General features: G+C 40.9%; 1 protein-coding gene across 2 annotated transcripts in view; it reads left to right on the top strand.

Moving 5' to 3' along the window:
* The window catches only part of KIAA1671 (KIAA1671 ortholog), an 87191-nt gene that overhangs the window by 31843 nt on the left and 33742 nt on the right, over positions 1-21606 (top strand). Inside the window, exon 1 of one of the 2 annotated variants that reach the window (XM_027806023.2) lies at positions 6275-6467. The exons of the other annotated variant lie outside the window; for it this stretch is intronic. Coding sequence (XP_027661824.1) covers positions 6417-6467 — 51 coding nt within the window. The 5' untranslated portion in view covers positions 6275-6416. Of the gene's footprint in view, positions 1-6274; positions 6468-21606 lie in introns of those variants that run through there. 2 annotated transcript variants of the gene reach the window in all.

Below are 21606 nucleotides of genomic sequence, written 5' to 3'. Positions count from 1 at the left end.
TGGGGTTTTTTTTGTTGAAAGAGCATTTTATGTCTGTATGTATGTGGTTACATATACATGCACACACTTTATTTTAACAGGCTTCTAGGAAAGAGTGCACCAAGCAGAGATCAGACAAAACAGATGGAACAGACTGTTTGTTGGTCTCTACTCAGAGAAGCCGCCACAGTTTTTGTAAGGACAGAAGGGCAGATAATGGGATGGTATGTGATTTTTGGAGGAGGTTCTTTGGCAGGGGCTAGGGGAGAGATAAGGGAGGTGCTGCCTGGCTTACTCCATTCAGCACTCTCTTCCTTTTTGCATATAGCTGTGACAGAAAGTGTATGCCTTCCTAGCAGCAGGAGCAAATGCACTTGCTGTGGAATTTAACTGGCAGAGAACGCTTCTCCCTAGGACGTCACCACACTGGTCTATGCCAGATCTTCAAACACAAAGCAGTAACCGTGCAGCTTGTTTGTTTTTCTTTCTAAGCGAGTAATTTTCATCCGGAACTCTAAAGATGAGTCTAGATCTTTATACTTTTTGTTTGTTTCTCAGCTTAGATGATGAAAATGGGTTAGATTCCTGAAAATCTTTTCTGGAAAATTGTGCAGAAAAAAAGAACCGTGCCATAGCCTCAGAAATGATGGGTTTAATTTTCTTTCTGTAGGCAACACACCGAGAACTGTTTATGTGAAGAGTCACAGCTGACTTTTTTGGTAGTTTGGTTTGTCTCTAATATGCATAATTCCAGGGTAAATTCCCCCTTAAACTTGTTGGGTAATCTTTTAAGTTGCAGAGGGATGTCCTGACTTTAGTCCACAGATAAATTTGATGTTGGGGAAAAAACATCCTGTGTCCAGATGTTGTTCTGAAATACAAAGCAAAGATCTGGATCTTCCAAAAGTTATAAAATACATGAAATCATTTGTTTCTGTGGAAAACATAGGCTTTGAAAACCACATCAACAGCACAGAATTCTACAATTTTGAGAGACATTGCTTCTGCCACTGAAATCCTTCCTTACTGGAAGTGGTTAGTGGTTGTTTTGAACCACTCAGTGCTGTGGGTTTTGGGGTTTTTTAACCTTGTGCATGCAAATGGATTCGATACACTGGAATAATACTGTAGTCACTTCAGAATGCATTCTTTTATAACTCTATACATATTTGCATTTTTTTTAAATCTGGATGTCCCACATATTTTCAAAATTCTTCCACTTGTATGGAAAAGGGGTGACAAAGATGTTACCAGACTGTCCCAAGGGCAAATCTCATCTCTCCTCTTAGTCTGCGAGCACACTCGTGTGGTGATCGAATGTATTGCCCTCAGCAGAGATGCTGGTTTTGTAGTTATTCACTCTGTTACTTACAGCCCTTTAATAGAGAATAGACAAAAAGATAAAAAAGGGAAAGGAACTGAGTGAGTTCTTTTTTAGTGAAGAAAAAGAAAACAGCCAAACCTATAAGGATTTTGTGAACAAGTTTCCTAATAAAAGCTTTGGGAACAGGTTCATATTGTTCCAATTCTAGTCTTAAAGCTTCATGGAAGGTATCCAGGGGCTGATATCCCCGTGTGTTTCCCATTCTTAGCATGGATTGCAGGTTGAATGCTCATCTTGGGAGGAGTTTGATTTATTTACAGAATTAGCAATTATCATTCAATCCCTAAAAGTAGTTATATGCCATCAGTTTACAATGCAGATATGTAAAGATGTCGTTGACAAGGTAGAATATGGGGGAGAAGAGTGCTGTCAAAAATAGTGCTGGGCTAATTGAACTATTTGGGTAGTGTATCCAGATAAATATGACTACTGTTGTCCAACTTGGTTGTTAAATGTGAGGTTACTTAGAATAAGCCTTTGACTTCATCAAGTGTAGCCTGAGACAGGAAAGGAAGGCTGTCAGCCCTACTGAAAGAGAAAACTCACATGTCCAGCATCCGCTGGGATTCATCAGGGTCCAAGTGCTTTACTCCTTTGTATTGCTGTGAAAAGCCTAATAGTGGTGTATTTGTTGTTCTGCAGTGCCATGGTAGCAAAAAGGGCAGTCTGCCCTTTCTGTGTATAAATTGTGAGCGAGCAGGTGCAGAGAAGTGATTTTTACATGTGTTCAGGAGATGGAAACCTTGCCATACTTTCATATTCTCCAAAGCCCCACGTAGATTTCACAGAGGATTATGTAAAACTGAACCGTTTCTTTTGGCACCGAGGTTAATACCTTTTGTTTTCATTTGGAGAAAATACAAAGGCTTTCGCTGTGTGATCGCTGTTCTCATCGGCGCATTTCAATACTTCCCTCTGGTGGACAGACACATTGTAGTTGTGCTGCTGCAGTTGGAGTGATGTGAGAGGTGGATAGATCTGCAGAGTCACAGTTAAGTGATCCATCTCCTCTGAATTTGAATCAACCTGCGTTTCACTTAATACACCTTTTAAAGAGGATTAGAAGGAAAGCCGCTGTTTTGTTTGAATGGTTTCTAGTCTGTTTAGTTGTGAAGTTATTTGCTTTTCCTTGTGAGACAGTGACAAAAAAAATGCTACAGTACATATGACTGGTCACTCAAGATACCTAATGAGACTGTAGTGCTCAAAGTGACAAGTTGCTACTTTTATTGTAGAATAAAAATTCATTTTCATTCACGTTGGTTTGACAAGTATCGAAGAATATGGGACAGTTCATCACGCCATTTTAGTAGTCAATGTCAATTAACATGCGTTTGTTGCATTATTTCCCATCTGCCTATGATAATAAGCAACTGCTTGAATGAAATTTTCCAGGACAGCTAATGAGCTAGATTCTTATGGATGAACAGAATCCTAAATGGAAGCAAGGTACAATTGTATAATTTTACTTCTGGAGAAATCACTTCTTGTGATCATATTCTAGGAAATCTACTTCCAATGAGGTTCTTTTTCTAAATGTTACATAGGACTTCTTTGAAATAGAATCATTGCAATATAGAATTGATCATATGGGATTGGTGGTTGAAATTGTGAAGGATGATATTCTTTGAGATTTAACACTCATCTAGATTGCATTTTTTAGCTATTTTGAGTTTGTATTGCTTGAACACAAGAGTAAGGCTTGTGTAAAGATTCCAGTGTCATTGCTAGTGTTTTTACTACAGGTGGTACTTTTCTCCCTATGTCTTTTACAAAGAAAATCTTCAGTGCTCTTTACCCAGCCTTATAACGCTGGTAAAGATCACAGCACTCACAGAGGGTGATGTTCCTGGTGGGAAGTGTTCTATACTGGCAGCAGTAGCTTTCAGACTTCACCACTTTCAAAGACTGTGGTGAATTAATGACTGAAGGCATTGTACTACCAGTGGTTTATATGCTGGAGTTTGAGGAAGAGTTGGACTACAATGTCTCTATGTACTTTAAAAAAAAATAAAAATTTAAAAATCATATATTCTACAGCCTGAAAAGATGGTTTCTTTTCCCATGAATAATAGAAATACCACAGTTTGCAACTGCCCCCTTGTTTGTTTGGGCTGTTCCAGGATAGAGGGTAAGTCTGGATTTTAACGTGGTGATCTTTGAGACTGCGGAGGTGTCATGGTTTAAAACCTTCAAACTGATATCTTTGAAGACTGACAGATTTTCTTAGAGTATATTTTTCTCTGAGATCAGTAGCATTACATGTCTTGTGTACTGGAGAACATGTTATGATCTGCAAAACTATTCCTGCTGCTGTGTGGCTTGATGTTTTAGTGTTCTCTTGGTGGTCTTTTGTTGAGACATTCCAAAAGTGACTGGTGCCGCAGGAGTCAGCTGATAGCCATGTCCTTGGGGTTAGGACTGGAGATGGACTTCTGCTTTCTGGGATGCATGAGTGACAAAGATGCAGTGAGCAGCAAGGCAAATTCTTCTAATTTGTGATTTCTGTGTGAATATTTTGACCTTTCTTCCTGTTTCTTGGAGGTTAGAATAGTGTATTCGTGCAAGCATTGTTGTTAGTATTTTTTAACAAGTCACTGTTACAACTATTACTAATTATAGCTTAGTGCTTGAACATTCTATTCCAATGTGATCTTTTTTCCTTTCCCTCTTCACTCTGATATAGCCTGATTCTAGTAAAGAAAGAAATAGCTTCAGATTTAAAGGCATTCATGTAGTAGAGAATTAAGAAAAATAATAGATTTTATGTGAATAAATAATTTCCTGTTTGCTTTGCTAGAGCTAACAATATCGAGAAGACAAAATTTTTTCACTTCTTCATGATGTCAGGTAATTTGCATGTTATGCTTTAGCCCTGCTTGCATCACAGTATAGGCACAAACCCAAAATTGTTCTTATGTTTGCTCTGGACAACTGGGATTTAACTCCCAGAATTAGCTGCAAATTTCTTAGACTCTTTAGCGGGCAGGGAGCTCATCTGCATGGCACAGTAGGTTAGTAGTAGCAGCTATTGCGGGGGTCTTCTCCTTTACAACTTGAATGCAGTTTGAGGGCCTGCAAGCCTCTGGTGTGGCAACCTGTAAAATGAAAATGCCCTCTTGTTTTTGTAGCCTGTTGTAAGACTTAAGGTTATTATGCATGCTGTGCTCCCTTGGTAGCCACTATAATGCAACGTGCTATGGTAAACCACTTGAATTTCAGAAGATGTTTTCAAGTATCGTCTTTCATAATTCGAACTGATTTCATCACAGCTGACACAGGTCTTGAATTCTCTGATGTTCGGTCACAAACCTCAGCTCCTGATTAGGTCATCAAGACTGATAGGAGTCTTACGAATTAAAAACTGAGGAGTGTGTGATGTGGCTCACCCCCCACATAGAAGTAACTGCGCTCGCTCTGTCGGGCTGAAGGGACTGTGCCTTCATCTGGGAACAGAGCAGCTTTAAATGCAGCTATGGTTAATAAGAGAAATTACTGCTTTATGTAGCTAAAACAGAGCGCTCTGCTACTAGAACTGGTGAGGCATGAACTATTTTTAAGCCTCTGGTTACGTATTTTATTTGGTGTAGGCATGAATTATTTTGAAGCCCCTGGTTATATGGTTTATTTATTTCATATTAAGCTTTTTTGTCCTTTGAGGAAAATCTGGTATCCATATAAAGATGCACTTACTTGAGACTGTGGTGTGTGGGTGGAGAAGGATTTGTTTAAGAAAATCATGAGCTGACTCTTAAAAATATTTTGGAAATGAACTGCAAGGGAGAGAAGATACATATTTTATAAACATGCCAAACTATAAATTCATTTGCACTTGTCACAGTTCACCAGTTGTTTCCAGTTCTGCCCATGATAAGTCTCTCTCCTGCCCACCAAAAAGCAAGCCTTCCCATCTTCTGATTGTATAAAGCCTGTAATATTGCAGCTTCATTCCTTCCCAGACGGAAACAGATGTACTATAAAAACCATCGTGTGTGGATTGTTCTGTTAGCCTAAAAGCAGAATCAGCCTGGAAGGAAATCGGAAGAATTTGTCAGCTCTACAAGATCTTATAGGTGGCGATTAGAAAAGCGAGGACAATTTTTCTTAAACATCCAGAACCAAAATGTCAGGTGAAGGAAGCTGTGGCATGCTGGAATCTGTTTTGTGTCACCTCTATATTGTCCCTCCCCTGGAAAGGTGAGTGCTGGGAGGGAGAAGGGCAGTTGGGGTCCTCCCTGGACTGGCTCCTGTCACTTACCTGTCCTTTTTGCATCAAAAAAAGGACATAGGTACAAAAAGTAGGAACAGATGGAGATGTTACAATGCCCATTTTTGCTCTACACAAAATACCTAGCACTGTTTGATCATTTAGCTCTGCTTCCTATTTCTAAAAACAGCCCACAGGAGGATGACCCAGCGTTGGTTAATAGCTCGGTTTGCCCAGGCTTTCTTCCTTTTTTGGTAGTATTCGTTTGCTGGGAACATTCTCGTGGTATATAAAAAAACCACTTTGTTGTATCTATTTGTCCTTGTTCACAAAAGACATTTTTATATTAAAAGCAGGAGCTTCTCTTTCATGTGTGGTTCTTTTATTTTTCTTATATGTTACCAAAAAATAAGGTCAACTAGCAACCACAACTGCAGTGGGATTAGTAGTGTTTCATAACCCAGCCTGCAAAACAGAGTAGGTTTAGAAGCTTCTCTTTCCTTCCAGATGAAGGGCTTTTTAGTGTGAAACCCCAAGTACTATTATTAATTCTAGACTAACACGTTGTGGATTACTGAAATGGAAGAAGTCTGAGCAGTTAGATGCTAAATAACAAGTGGTTAGGTCACATGGTGCCGGTAGCTCAGCTACTGCTTATAAGTAGCCACAGCATCTGTTAAAGGCACAGAGCTCAGTGCAGTGATGTGGGGCCGGATAAACAGACACTGTACATTATTCATGTTGCTTTTAATTGCTCTGGTCTGCTTTTAACTTCTGCTGGAGGTGGGGAAGACGGGGGAGGCTGACTAATGAAGATGGTTTTGCGTTAACTTTGTGCTTTGGAAGATGGAGTATTACTACTGTCCACGTTTGCTAAAGTTCCTGCAATATTTGTGGGTAAGTGTGCTCTTTAATGTAATTGTGCTTAACAAGTTGGATGTTTTTAACTGTTTTCAGAAATCCTGAGACTTTTCATATTTAGCAACAGCTTTACTTTGAAGTTTCTTTCTGATCTTTCTGAATAGTAACATTAAACTTGGGATTTATTTTGGGTGAGAGAGACTATTTTATCTTTAATACTCATTTAAGACAAAGAGACTGTAGACAACTTGAATGTGCCTCAGAAAACCCTCTTAGTAATTGGAATTTCTTCCCCTTTTATGTCTAATCATAAGAATTATTAGAAAGATTCTTCCCAGTTTGTTTAAAAGCTACCCTTGAACTCTGGAGATTGCTGCTTCCAGAAGCATTCCTTCCCCTGCTGCTAGCTAGAGCTGCTCCCTGCCATTTAAGTAAAATGACCAGTACTAATGGCTTTAAAGTGTGTATTTTTACAATTCCTTGCTTATTTTTAATTTGTCTGTGTTAATAGGTTTTGCTTGTCTCTGTGAGCACTTCCTCTTCAAACAATCCTTAGGGCCCTCTTCAATGAAAAGCTCTTTTTAACAGGCTGTATTTACTGTGCTAGACTGCCAGCTTTGAAAGGTTACTCTTGCACAGTGATTGCTATTTGTCTGATATTTCTACATTTATAAAAGATTAATATGGTTTTTAAAGCCTTTCTGAACAGATACTATATTACTTTGAACCTGATTACTTAATGTTTTAATTTTTCCTGTACTAATCGAACATCAATTTTCATTTGTTTGTGGTACCGTCTGCGTTAATCTAGCAATTTTTACAGCTGTAAATTCAGCATCTAATCAGCACTGACACTTTAAACCTTTTAATGTTAGCTGTTTGCTAGTGCATTTTGAAACTACAGAGAGTTGGCTTCTCTTATGTAGAGTTTAATTTTACAATCCTTGTATGTGCTTTGATCATTAGTAGAGATGAGATTGTCTACTGTAAATTTTTTTTGTAGCTGGGAGAGAAAATAGTACTTGAAGAACTGGGCATTTTCTTAAAAATCTTTTCCTGTTGGAGACTGTAGTATTGAAAAACATGGAAGTCTTTGGACACTTCTTAATGTTTTTGGTTTGTTTGTTGGTTTTTGTTTTATTTGATTGGTTAGACTTTTAAGAGGCAAGCTTTCATTAAATTGCACATTAAAAAAAGTTAGCATGGTATTATCAGACCTCAATATGATGAGGGGGCGGATGTTCTTCGTGGTTTGCCAGGGTGAGAAGTCTCAAAGAGATCTCTGAATGCTTTTGCTATCACATGTATCTGATGGTTTTTCTTTAAGGCCAGGAAAAAAAACCCCAAACCAAAACAAATTTTTGATTGGTCCAGAAGATCACTGGGGTGATACCTAATATTGTGCAGGTTTAGTCTGTAACAGAACAGGTATGTTACATTTTCTGTATATGCCCTTTTAGAGGCCTTTAAGTAATTCTTAGGCATTTTCATTGTTGTACACTGTCTTGAGATGTTGCAAGAAAATACTGCAAGGACAATTGTGATATTCATGGTACTAAATGTATATTAAAAACAAAAAAATGGAAAACCACAGCTGTACCTTTTGTCACTTTGTGTTGATGTTACAGCTGGAGGGTACTAAGGAGATGTTTATCGCTTCTCTCAATTTATAATCAGGAGTAATCAGAGATGTTGGGATTAGTTGTCAGGTGTTGTGTTATTTAATCTATCTTGGGGAACTAAGATATTTTATTCATTAGGTAGATATACCTGAAGAAGCTGTAACTCTTAATTAAAAAATATTATAATAAAAAAATCTGTATTTTAAAACTACAATTTTGAGTTACTGATAGTTTGTATCTCTCCTGTTATGTATTTGTTTTATTCCTACACAGTGTTGGAGCTGTTGGACATCAGTGGCCCTACTCAGTGCCAGCTATCTGCTAATTACTTGCTGATTCGTCTTCTGATCTTTGACTAGGATATGTATTAGTGCGATGTGTAGGAAAGTTGTCAAAAGAAATCCTCATAGCATTTTTTTTGAGCACAGCATAGTTTGTGGTCTGCCCAAATGTGCCTGAAATGATGACTGACCACCAAGAAATCTGCGTCTTGTAGGCAGGGGTATTGAGCCACAGCTGTAAGTTTCTGAAAAGTAGTCTTTGTGTCTGGCAATAGGTTTTGTCCACTAGGTTGTATTAGATGCAGGCAGAGTTCTGTTCAGTAATTCAACCCAGAGCTCCCTTTTCAATTTGAGTTATAATAATGAGGAGAAGAGCAAGCTTATCAAACCTGGATCATTTGCACTTTTAATGGGGCATGCTGCAGGACTCTGAAATGCTGCAGCTCACTTTTAATTGGTGTTTTCTTTAGCGTGATGTGTAACACTAAAACAGGAGTTACTGAGAAGCAGGTTCCTAGGGAAGATTGAGCATCAGGCTTCCTGATGACAGAAGATGGAGTCACAAGAGCTACTGAGAATTATTGCTGCAACTAACAAAAAGCCGCTCCCCCCCCCCCCCCCCCCCCCCCCCCCCCCGCTAAAAGAGGAGAGCCAAGAGTGCTGACGGAGCCTTGCAGGTTGCTGAATAAGGCTATTACGAGTCTTTAGGGTGGCAGTTCAAGAATCCAGAAGTTTGCTGGCTGGTGTGATTAACATGATTAACATGGTGGTCTGGTTTTAGTCAAATTAGTTGATGTTTCTTTGAGAGGGTGAAGAGCGGGACTCTTAAACACCACTCTGGTTCACCCTCAGTAGGTTGTCTCTTTATACTCTAGATGTGTGTGTTTTTGGGAGAAATTTCTCAGAAGCTTGTGATTTTGTGACTCCAGCAGTATATTAATCCTTCTTTGATTCTGACCATTCAGATTATAGGTAGTGTGAGATATAACCTATATGGCACACAGTTGAGCTTGTGCTGGTGATAGGGGAAAAAGGGTCCCGGCTGCCTCTTAGGTCTGTCTGCAGCACCTTGGTAGGACCACCTGTGGGTGGTTCTGCCTTAGCCTGTGTTTTCTTGCTGTCTTTTCCATCAACCTGGAACCCAAACTCTCTTGAGCTGCTTTCAGTGATAGCTACAGTAACAGACTGTATTTGTCATTTGGACCCCTTCAGTCAAATGCTCAGATAAGGAGAAAGCAGAGCACTGTGCACCAATCGCCACATGCATTGTGGTTGTCTGTAGTTCAGCTCTTGAAATTCAGAGGCTGAATCATAACTCTCTGTACTCCATCACTTCCTTCTCTGCTCTGCCATGTACCTTCCTCCTAGCTGTGATCTTTTCATCATCTGCCGTTGGTTAATTGTTGTCATTATGTATGCAATTGCCAGTCTTTCAGTGACCATGTGCTACACAATATATTTGAATATTTTCCAGGGTACATGGGGTATTCGTCATCCCTTTTCCAGTTGGTAAGGAGCTTTGCTGGAGCTGATGCAAGACATCTTTAGGTCTGACTTGCCTAAGAAGTCCTTTAGGTGCAGCTCAGTAGTCTGTTGTCCAGCAGCTTGCGTCAGTCACACTGTCGAGCTGGTCAGCATATAGGTATGCAGGCACAGTAATGAGGTTTCCTGTTCTTTTGTAATATCCTTTGTCCGATAACTGGCTTTTTTGGCTTGCTTGTGGACACAGCCACTAGTGGAGTGCTCTCAGTTGGTTCTGTTCCTGTCCTTAGCCATCTCAAAGTTGTGAGCAATTCTTGCTCTGCCCCAGGGCATTTTGTGGGATGCTGTAATTCAAATGATGTAATCTCTTTTTTAATATATCTGAGGCTACTGTAGGCACGCACTGATAAACTATGATCTGTGTCAGAAGTAGGACCTGGTAACATAAACCAGCTTGGTGAGTGGAGTCCAGACTTCATGCGGTGGAGGCAGAGCTGGCAAGAGATGGGAAAGCTCTGGATCTGTTCCAGAATAGGTGCTGAAGGAAAGGAATTGGAGCCCTGGCTGATTTGGAACAGGTGCTGCAGTACTCGGGGGGGAAGAGAGCTGGTGTCAGGACATGAACTGAGCCACCTTCAGCATAGTCCTGGTTGGTTTGGTGGGTAGTGAGGGACCTGGCTCACAGTGCTGGCTGAGCCTCCAGTAGTGCTGCTGGCGTATCGGAGACAGTATCTTGGGGCTCAATGGAGAGCTATGTGATTGCTGTTCAGTCCAGGTAAGACAAAGTAGGTAAGAGAAGACAACTGGAAGAGCAGCTACCAGTCTACCCCCTTATATGAGAGAGCACTGTGATTTCTAGTGAATATCACAGAATCATTTATGTGGTCTTTCTGTTGACAGCCAGATGTTGGCCTGGTCTGATTCCCCCCAGAGTGCTTGTGGTAGATCTATAAATCCTGACACCTCATTAAATGGATAGTTTTGTTAGTTTCAGATGGGCATGACAGGAAAATCTGGGATGGGTGAGTGGCTGTAGATGCCTTGAAAACACTATGGATATGATCTAAGAGTGGCCTTGGCTCCTCTGTAATAAAATGAAGGTCCAAAGAGCCTGTGGGAAACCTGTGTCCTATTAAGAGTAGAGAATGTCTCTTAAATCTTGTAGCTCTGTGTTATACATTTGTAATACTGTGATACACAGGTGAAATGAAAGTCAGCTCCAGATTCATTGCTCAGTTTTGGCCTTCTGGTATGGGTGGTGGTGGTACGGCTCAGGTGTCTCCTGAGCACACTAGGTATCATTGAGGGCTTGTTTCTTCTCGGTCTGGCACTTGTCTTTGTTCAAATAGCAGACAAATGCTACATCCTGAAAGTGTTCAAAAGAAAATGGCATGTTTTAAATAAAATATTACCCTGCAGCACTGTGATGGCTTAAAGACCTTCTTGTTCTTTATTGACAGTCATTAAACAATAATTACAAAATCAAAAGAAAATTGGGCTATTTAAGAAGTAAGATCTAAGGTTTGTTTTGACAAGATTTTCGTTGCTACCTTTTAAGAGTGGTTTTGATACCTCTTTATTGGGTGACTCCAAAGGAAGTGGCAGCTCATTAGTAACCGTGCTACCACGGCATGTCACTGCAATAGTATTTTGATGGGTGATGGAAGGGAACCTTAATCCTTGGCCGGCGTGCCATGGGTGGTGGTTGTGGCTGCCTTAAGGGAGGGAAAGCATTCCGTGTTGGTGTTGTGTGGCTCCCCTTTGTGTGTGCTGCCTGGGGTTCCCTGTGGACAGTGTCTGCTTGCTATTCTGTTACAGGGTTTGCTTTTGGTGATGGGGCAGTCCTGTTTCAGGCGTACATTTTTTTCCCCCACAAACTTAAAAATCCCTCGTGCCCAGGTAATGTCAGAGGTGTACCTGCTGTGCTGGTGTCAACAGCTAAATCTTCCTTTTCAGATAATTTGGGTAAATACAGCTCTGTTGCAGAAAGTCATTTTCCTAATTCCTGAATGCTGCTGTAGAAGGGGAATTCTGACTTTTGTGTCATTGCGAAGAGCAGGCAGACAGAACAAAACCCGGCAGAGGAAGCCCGTTCCCTGTGGGGACGCGAGAGAGTGCTGTTCAGCTGCAGGAGACCGGCATGCTGGCCCAGGGCCACCCGTCCTCCTGCAGGTTTGCACAGGGGAAACACTGCAGAATCTAAGTCAGTTTGTTATAATTAGGTGTGGTATTCAATTTAATTTACCATAAAATGCTTTCATGAAATAGCGCATTCTAGGTTAACTCGGTGCAATAAGGTTTACGTTCAGTAAGATGAAACTATTGGTAAACCTAGTAATTTTATTTTTTTTCCCTTGTTGTAATGACTGTGTCATTTTGGGCTTGGAGCAGCTGGAACTGTGGGACTGTCTGCCCCTGCCCCCCTTCCCTTTAATTTGTGTCTAAAGTAGCGAGTACGCTTCTGGTACAAGGCTAAAGTGGATTGTTAAACCTCATTTATACATACAAAGCAGAGGTAACTTTGCTGCCTCCCTACTAATATTTTGATCTAAACTTGTTTTGACTCAGTTCCTGCTTTCCCATGCTGTTGTCCGTGTCACTAATGCTGGGAGACAGCCAAGTTCCCACTATTGTTCCTGTTCTTTCAGCACTTGTGGGTTGTTCATACAGCCAGTGCGTGTTTACTGTACTGAAAGGAAATGACATTTTAGAGAGCAACTTGAGCATGGTGAAAGTAGTTCTTTGTAGCGGACTTTCCTCAAGATATGGCAGGACTTTGTACTGCAGTGCAAAGCTTCTCCCAAAAAGTAACTGAAGGTAAATCTTAAGTCTGAATGAAGCTTTGAAAAAATGCAGTATTTAGTTTAGTGATTCATGACTGAGGCTAATAAATACCTGCCACATTAAGGAAGGCAGTACAGATTATTTGCTAACCAAAGTACATATTTGGCAAGTTTTGATTGCTGGGGTTGGAGAATGCAATTGTCAGATGAAACTGGGTTTACTTCTGAATTTGTCCTATAGTTCAGCAGTATTTCACAGTTCAGGGCAGGAAACACAGCAAATCAAGTTGAGAACGCAGAAGGAATTTCAGCAAATCAACCTTTTAGCTCCACAAAGTTCCAGAACCAGCAGGAAATAATGCACTTAAAAATGTAAACAAAGGCCACACCTGTAACACTGACCCTGATAAGCAATTTTAAGATGTAGCCCTCTGCAGCATCATGGGGGTACTCTTGTACCATGCCACTGCTCTGGGCTCCAGAAGAGTGTGTTGGCTGGGTGCAACCATGGGATCAGCTGGCTTGTGGTCCCCACCAGTGCACTAACTGTGTCCTGGGAGGTGTGGGAGCACTGGGCTGCTTGTTGTGGCGCTGGGCTGTGCAGCCCTTCTCCCGTTGGGTGGCGTGGGCCTGACATGCTGTGCCTGGAAGGAGAACAAAGCAGTAAGAGCAAAGAGCCCAAGAAATAATGGAACCATGTATGCATGCAGGGTTACATGGAAATGGCAAATAAATGCCGTTGCTTTTTTCATAAAAATGGCATGTTGCAAGATAAAACGGATGAAGGAGATGTTGTGTAACCGTATACCTAGTATTTGTTCTACTTGCAGTGATCAAGAAGTGGCTGATGTAAATGAAAGGCGCATGGAATAGTGTTTTGTAGGGAGAAAAAATGGAAGGAACAATCAGCCACTCAGTGCTTCCCAGCTGTGCAGTGGGAAGGTAGTTTAGACAGTTGTTAGGCAGTGTGTGGTTGTGCTGAGAACAGCTAGAATGATTTAAGATGCACCTTTACCTTCCAACTTATTATTACTACTCTTTGAAGAAGGAAATCCCTTGAACAAAAAGCATGCCCTTTGCAGTGTTTCCTGAATTTTGAAAGTCATATTTGAACCTTCAGTAGCTGGAGATTACCTGAGCACCCTCTGTGAGAAGGAGAAATACTACCAAATTTCTCCAGGGGGATGGTAATAAAAAGTTCTGTATTTTATCCCTTTGAAAAGGATGATAGAAATGCGCTATCTGAGAAATAGTAAACTTGGCATTTATCGACTGATGTAAGAGAGCAGCATGCTTTGGACCAAATCTGACTCTTCAGAGGACGTACTGTTCCCCAGTACAGCACGTAGTCTGTCACTTCTTGAAACTGGCCTGCCTGTGTTTGCTGTGTTCTGAATGGGAGCACACTGAAATGGACCCTGACTTTAGGTATAGTGTTACCAATCAATACCAAAACTTGTGAGTTTTGAGGAAACATTTTCCAACCGCTAGAACCTGCTTAGTAAATGTAATGTGTGTGGGCCAAGTCCTGCTTCCGAAAAGCTCAGCTGTGCACGAGAAAAGAGCTCTTCTCACATAAGGGGGTTCCTGCTGCTACAGGGTGGGGATGACAGACCCCATCCAGCCTTACGTACTGGGGCTGACTGCCACTGATGAAAAGTGAGATGCTGGCTGAGCTGTAATGCTACAAAACTGCTCAGACCGCATGTAGTGAGATAAATCAGAATGTCATGTCAAAATGTGAAAGAGATGGTATGAAACTGGTGAATCTGGCGTTATCCCTGAAGTTGTATTTTGATGCCTTTGCAGACAGGTGTTGATGAGGAGGGATTTCAATGATTGTTCATATGGAGGTCTAAATTGACAGTAAAACTTCTATCTGTCAAAGTTTAATATCCCTTCATATTGGGGATTGTTCTTTCTCATTTGCACGTAATTTGACTCACTCTTACAGCAACAGGAGATTTCCCAACCTCTCATCTTGCCGTTACTTTTTTGAGCAGAAGTGGCATGTTCCCATACTTTTTTTTCTTTTGTTTCGCTTGGTGTCTTTGCCCTGTGAGAAAGGTTTAGCAGTTGGAGGTATTTTAGGCCACATTCCGTCCTCAGGAAGTCTCTGTTACAGATGTTTCACAGTTACCTGTGCTTAACATGTGAGAGTCTGTTGAGTTCAGCGACAGAGAATTAACTGTTCCTATGTTGGACTTAATAATGTAAGAGCCCTGGCTGTGGCACTGCTTGCGTTGGCCTCCCTGGTGCCAGGGGATCTTTTGCAGGCTGAAGCTTTTGCCCTATGGCTGCCTGGCACACTGGGAAGATTCCTGAACCAAAGATTGGGACCTTGGGGGAAAATGGAATCACTGGCAATGTTGAGATCACGTAGTCGATCAAAACAACAGAACTGCTCCTGAGAAAATTGGGCATGTTTGCAGGGAGCATGTGGTGTTCACCCTGCTTTGTATTTATTTACATGCTCATATTTTCATTTCACTGTGCAAATAGCTCCCTTTTCTTACAGATAAGTTTCATATTGTGTTTCTTGTTGACATTAGATATCTCCTCTACTGTAAGACAGCTCCTGGTTTTCCATAGCATCTTTCCTTAGGTGATACAAAAGCTAATGCATAGCTTATTGCTAAGCTTGTAGCTAATTTGTTTGTAATTTTCAACCCACATTGGAGGGGTTATCTAGTATTTGTATGGTAATGTTTATCAACAAAAACCTTTCCTCGTGGTGGATTTTTATTTGTATAAATGGAAAAATCCGTAATTATCTGTCTTTTGCTTGGCTTGATCCTTTTGACGTAAACAAATGTAAAGAAAATGTTTTTAGTACCTTCCAGTATCTTTGTACTGTAGGAATTTCCTGTTTCTCCTTTGTTTTTCAGTTTTTCCTCTTCCATTGAGGTGGAAGGGAAGTGCTGAATGATTATGTACGTGTGCTTTCAAACAACTTATATTTTTAGTGTGTTCCCTCAGCTTTAACACTGATAACTTTGTTTTATACTGAAACAATTCAAGGTACAAAACCTATGCATGTTCAGGATGTTTAACTATTTTGAACCTTTCTGAAGTTCAATATAAACACAGTTTGGGGGACAAAAGAATTAACATTTTCCAGAAAACTGTTTTGGCACTCTAGTTGTTAAAATTATTACTGGTAATTGCATTTAAACATAAATTGTTTAAAAATGTACATTAAAAGTAATATATTTCACAATTACCTTTGTTTACAGATTTTTATTAATCTTGAAATAATTACATACTGCTGTAAAAGTGCACCAAATTTTGTATGGAGAAAAGGATGGTTGACTTTCTGCTGGGATTACAAATGAAATGGGAAAACAGTTTTTCACTGATCCTGTCAAGGGTGTCCATGGTAGTAGAATGATAAAATTATTTTGGCAGGTATAAATAAAGTATGTAGAGTGCTGAGCCATGGAAATTTATTAATGCTTTATTTTATCACAAGTGTAGTTCTGGAAGGAAAACAAGGAATGCAAATCAAATTATTTTTTCTTCTTACCTGGTTTCTCTAATATTGGTTAATTCAGAGGAAAGCGCAGCTTTCAAGTGCGTTTAGAACTTTGTACAACTTGCTCTGTGCCTCTGCTTTCCCCTGTTCTTTCCCCTTCTGTTATATATTTTTATTTAAATCCATAAGAAGTGTAATTATTTTACTTGAACATGACTTTCCTTAAATGAGACCATGAGTTGCAGAATTTTACTTTACTGAGGTGATAGTGGTGCAATTTTGTGGTTGGTTTTTTGTTGTTACAATGTAAATGAATGTTACAGATCTTATGCAAAGACAAATCTACCCTCAAAGGCTGATAATCGAGGAGTGGATATAAGCCACATGGTATCATGAAACATGTCGGGAAGGGTCGTGGTAGGTGAGACAGGGGATGTGGATTGGAGCTTGCAGAAGTGGGCAGAGGAGGGGGTGTGGTGGCTGGGGACCAAGTGATCCTAGCGAGAAGAGTCAGGCTGTGGGGTGGACTTGCAGGCAGATCAGATGCCTTCAGTATCTGACCTTCTTTAGCAAACATTGCAAAACGTTTCTCTGTGATAAAAACTTTGTTTCATGTGCGCTAATGTGCTTCTTGCCTGAGAGGGAAAAGGTGATGTCCCAGCAAAATTTCTTATCTTTTTCTTGTCTCGTTTGAAGTGCAAGGATGTCTTAACTACATGATTCAAATTTGTTGATCAGATTGGGTCACTCTGGGTTTTTTTATTTTTAATTTTTTTTAAGATTGAAGAAGAAAATATGTTAAAAGTGGTAGCTTTTTATATGTAAAAATGGTTTGGAACTTTGCATAATGGAAGTTTAATCAGTTGCCCACCTAACACTTCAACAGCTTTTTGCTGTTTTCATAGTGTTACGTTGGACAGCTCTCATTGTGTGCCCCAGAGAATATTTTTTGTCAGATGATGTGGGTGAGACAGGGATCCATGTTCAAGCATAAGCTTCAGCTTTAATAAATTACCACTAGGTAGGTATGAGACATTTGCTCCTTCAATCCTCCTGCCACCTTGCTGGGTTACAGCGTTAAGGATGTCCCCCGTACTTGCTTTCCAGTCCTCTAGCTCTCTTCAGAGCTGGCCATTTTAACCCTTACCTCCTGAGCACCAGATGTGGTGGTCTGCTTGTTTTCCTGCTTCTAACTCAAAGTAATTCTTACTGCAGATAAACATATACAGAGTGGGAAGGTTGAAAAGCCCGCAGTCAAGACAAATCATACAAAATAGGTTGAAAAAAATTTTTCTTCCTGCTGCCCAGACAGGCGATAGGCTGCTTGCAGAGACCTTTGGAAACAAAACTCCTCTTCTGCAATGGGGGACAGAGGGGAGAGGACTTGGACTGTGGGTGAGGAAGGAGGCCCTGCCTAATGTCAGCTGTTTTTATCAGCCCTGAGCTTGGCTCCACTTGTCAGCAGTGCTCAGCCAGTGCCAAGCCCAAGGAACGGTGTCCCCGCTATATCCCTTTGCACGCTGATCTGGGAATGGCTCATACCTGTTCCTCTGCCTGGCCAGGGATGTTCCACTGATGCTGCAAGATGGCAGTGTACATAGGAAATGTGGGGGTTTGCTGCTTCTTTCACTTTTTTTTTTTTTTTTTTATTTCACTGCCTTTTGGTCTTCCCTGTGGTCTAACCAAGTCTGTTTCTGTACAAGACCTGGAGAAAGGATGTGTTTCTCTTGTTTTTTCTTTCTTTGTTCCTTTTTATTGTCCTCTCTTAGCTAATATTCAAGAAGGTATGTGCGGTGACTGAGCTATTTGATTGGTTGTGGAACCTTGGCAGAGTATATTCATTTGTACTAGGGAAGTGGCAAAACCTGTGCCATCGGTCTGCTGGGATGCTGCTAGTTTCCTCCCTGAAGTCACTTTCTGTGGCAGGGAATGTTCTTGTTGCTTTTCTGTCCCTGTATGAGGGGACTCTGTTGTGCTTGCCATAAAACATGGTTATTTTTATAATTTTTGTGCTTTGAGAGGATTGTCACATTAGCACACAGCAAGGCAGCGAGTAAAGCCTTCCCCTATCCTTCCGTGTCTGGGACTTGGGCTGTTGTGAATCATCATTTTCTCCTTACTCTGGACGTTCCAGCTGGAGTAGGCAGGATAACATGATGGCAGCCAAGTGCAGCTCTGTTATTTATCAAATAAAAGCAGTAATACCATGGCTGAACTTCAAGAATAAGGTAGTTGTGGAATAAGGAAGCGGCAGCATGCGCGTGGTATCATTTCTGTTTTCAACGGCTGGCTGTCATAATTCAGTCTTCTCGAGCTTGCACTGCCACCCTTCTGTTACACTGCAGGGTAGGAGATGACACCATGGTGATCGTTTGTCATAATGTGACATGGTCTGTGTGGACACTTGTGTACTGGGGAATGTGATGTCTTCAAGGGGACACAAATAAATTCCTTAGCGAAGGTTGTCCTGAAGCAAATTTGACTGGATGATAAATAAAGAATTCTTGTGTCCTGTTCCAGATCAGATGAGACTCAGATTTCAGAAGCAAACTGCAAAGACCGTTTTATTACATAGGCATTTTTGCAGTTACAGTGAATAATTATTAAGAAACTTCATTTTGCTTTTCAGTCTGGAGGAATACATTAAAAGTATTTGTCTCTAAAGCCACTGGCACTGAATTTTAAATGTAATTGTTTCCCACCTTTGAAATGCATTTAAGAAATCAGTGTAATTCTGAGGTTATTACCTCTCTTTAAAATAAAGATTTTAAACGTAGCCATGGACTACATTGATGGCATTATGATGGCTATGTACGTGGACTTTATGAAGTGCTTTAGCACCTTTCTTTAAAAATACCTTGTATTAACGTGTGCCTGTGTAAACTTTCCAAGCATTGATCCAGAACCTGTTGTTACTGCCGTCTGTCCTTGCTCACAGTTTGTGAGGCCTTTGCAGGCTTTTAAAATAATCTAGTGTAAAAAAAAATTCTGGAAATGAAATTTCAGTCTCTTTTGTAGTTGGCTGTATGTACAAGGGGAACACCTTTAATACCAAGTTCTTTGCAAGTTGTCTTAAATTCTGAAGAAGCATAAATTAAAACTGTATACATGACCTTAGTTTACTTCCAGTAAATATTGAGATGCCCAGTGTGTCAGGTTACAAAAGAGATTTCACTGTACAAAGTCCTTGTGCTAAAACACTCATCCATCTGACTCTTCGCTCCCTCCCATCGTGTCATGCGTGTTGTTGCCCTCCCCCCCCCCGCCCCCCTTTTGACCATAGAGTCCTTATGGGACTGTGGCAGGTGGAACAGTCTAGGCATCTGTACGAATTGTATTATCAAATGACCATGAAAGAGAAAAAACCCAAACCAAAACAGAAAAACCACCATGCCCTTTCATCTTTGGTTGTGTTAAGTTTCATGGGGAATCTTGAACTTGGGGCATGGGAAAGCTGGGTACAGCAAATGGGAAAAGTATGGAGTAAGAAGCAAACTTACCTCAATGATTTGCTTAGAGTCCCTGTCATGTCAGTTATTTTGTGGTGGTGTATGTGATACTGCGTAAAAAATCAAAGCAGAAGCAAGGTTTTTGTTGTCTTCAGAGTACCTGTGCAGCAGTGTTGGTTTTGTTGGGGCCCGTGTCATAAACTTCTTCCAGTATGGGTGTGCTGAGCACCTGTGTCACAGCTACCCAATGTGTCGGAGGCATGTGGGGAAGGTGTGAGTCCGAAGGATGCTGAGCTGTAGATGAGGTGCCTAGGCGGCTGCAGATCATTAGCTGGACTGCTGGCTTAGAGCTAGAGAAGGATGGTGCGGTGTGAATCGTATCACCTCTTTCTCCTCTCGCAGAACAGCTCTTGATTGGGCCAAGGGATTTGTTTGTTTCCCCTAGATGATGTATGTCACAGCCATCTTCTGCACCCATGCACCTTGTTATGGTTTTGAAATTATGCCAGGTTTTAACTCGGCTGAGTACAAGCAAGTGCAGCAGCCTGAACAGTTCCAGTCCTTTGTTTATAGACCTAAATGTTAGACTTTTGTTTAACTTAAGCTCTGTATTTTTTTTTTTTAGCTTAAATGAAAAAGATCGTTATGTGCTATGAACAAAGGACAAAATTAAAGACTTTGTGCAGAAAGACTGTTCTATGAGAACAGCAGTGACAGCTCACTGGCAGTAATGGAGGAAGTACCTTTTAATTCTGTATGTCCGACTTCTTCCTGGTGAAGTGAGATTTAACCTGGCAGACAAACTTAGATAGCTTTTACCCATAAATCTGAGAACCTGATTGAAACTTGTGCGTTTTTTGGATTTCCCCAAATCCAGGTATTCTACAAAATGTACCCAGGGGATCTGGTTTTGTTTGTGTAATAGCAAGTCATTTTGAAAAAAAAGGGGGCGTGTGAGCTGGCAAGAAGATAGGAGCATTTTAAGGAAACCAGCTTGATACACAGTTTTGTTCTTTGTATGTGGAAAGCAAAACATGTTATATCTGCCCAAGCTCTTATCAGATTGTGTTTTCCCAAGTTAAGACTGTTTTAAAGCAGTTCAGTTGGTCTTGGTTTGGCAGGAAAGCAAAAAACCAGAACCTTTGCTCCAGCTGTTAGGCTTTTAATTCTCTACCAGATGCGTGGCCAGGGCCCTGCTGAGTGGCTGGGGCAGTGTGGCTACTGGGAAACCCTTTGTAGGGGAAGCAGGACTGCTGTGAACTGGTAGATCGTTGGGAAGCCTTTAGAATATTGCTTGGCATTTCAGATGACTGAGTACTGAAGCATTGCTTTATTTTAACTGAGAATTTGGAGGTGTCGTGGTAAAAACATTTGTTATGGGATGTGACATGTAAGAAATTCAGCCTGTAATTAGGAATGCTTGCTAGTCCTTTGAACATGACAGTTCGGGTGGCAAAATAGAGAATACTAAGGCAAAAATAAGAAGCATGTACAAAACTTAAGCTGTTCTGTAGTGTCTGAGGAACCCGAGGAGTAATTGAGTCTGGAGCCGTGCAGCTAAGCTCAGCACAGTGCTGTGTCTTTAAATAGTCTGTCATGTCAAACACAACAGGTTAAATTAAGTTCTCTTACTAATAAAATGGAAAGAGAGTCGGTGTGGAATGCAAGACCAGAACAGCCTTACAAGGGCAGGCTTTGCTCCTCTGGTCGCTGAAGACTGAGCGTAATTGAGATGGACAAACTAAGGCCCGAGATAGAATTGAAGCTGTCATGATCTTTGCAAGTATGTGGTCATGTTGTTTGTTTGTACATGGGATGATGACTCGTGGAAAACACTTAAGAAATGCATGAATTATTACTAATTGCTAACTTAAGTGGAGTGATGGGGCGTGAGGCAAGTAAGCAGTGGGACAATGGGTTTCTGACTGGGGGTCCCCAAAGGGAAAAGCAGAGACTGTTTTCACATTTAGTTTAAACTGATGTTGCCCATCCTTCTGTCACATCTGCTTCGCTGACAAGGGATCATTCAGGGATCCCGTCTGGGTGAAAACTAATCCCCAGTGTCCTGAGGTCTTCAGCTGAA

Source organism: Falco cherrug, chromosome 1 (assembly GCF_023634085.1).
Source record: "Falco cherrug isolate bFalChe1 chromosome 1, bFalChe1.pri, whole genome shotgun sequence".
In the NCBI taxonomy this organism is placed as follows: Eukaryota; Metazoa; Chordata; class Aves; order Falconiformes; family Falconidae; genus Falco; species Falco cherrug.
Note: the sequence above shows the minus strand (reverse complement) of the source record. Positions and strands in the feature narration are given on the sequence as shown.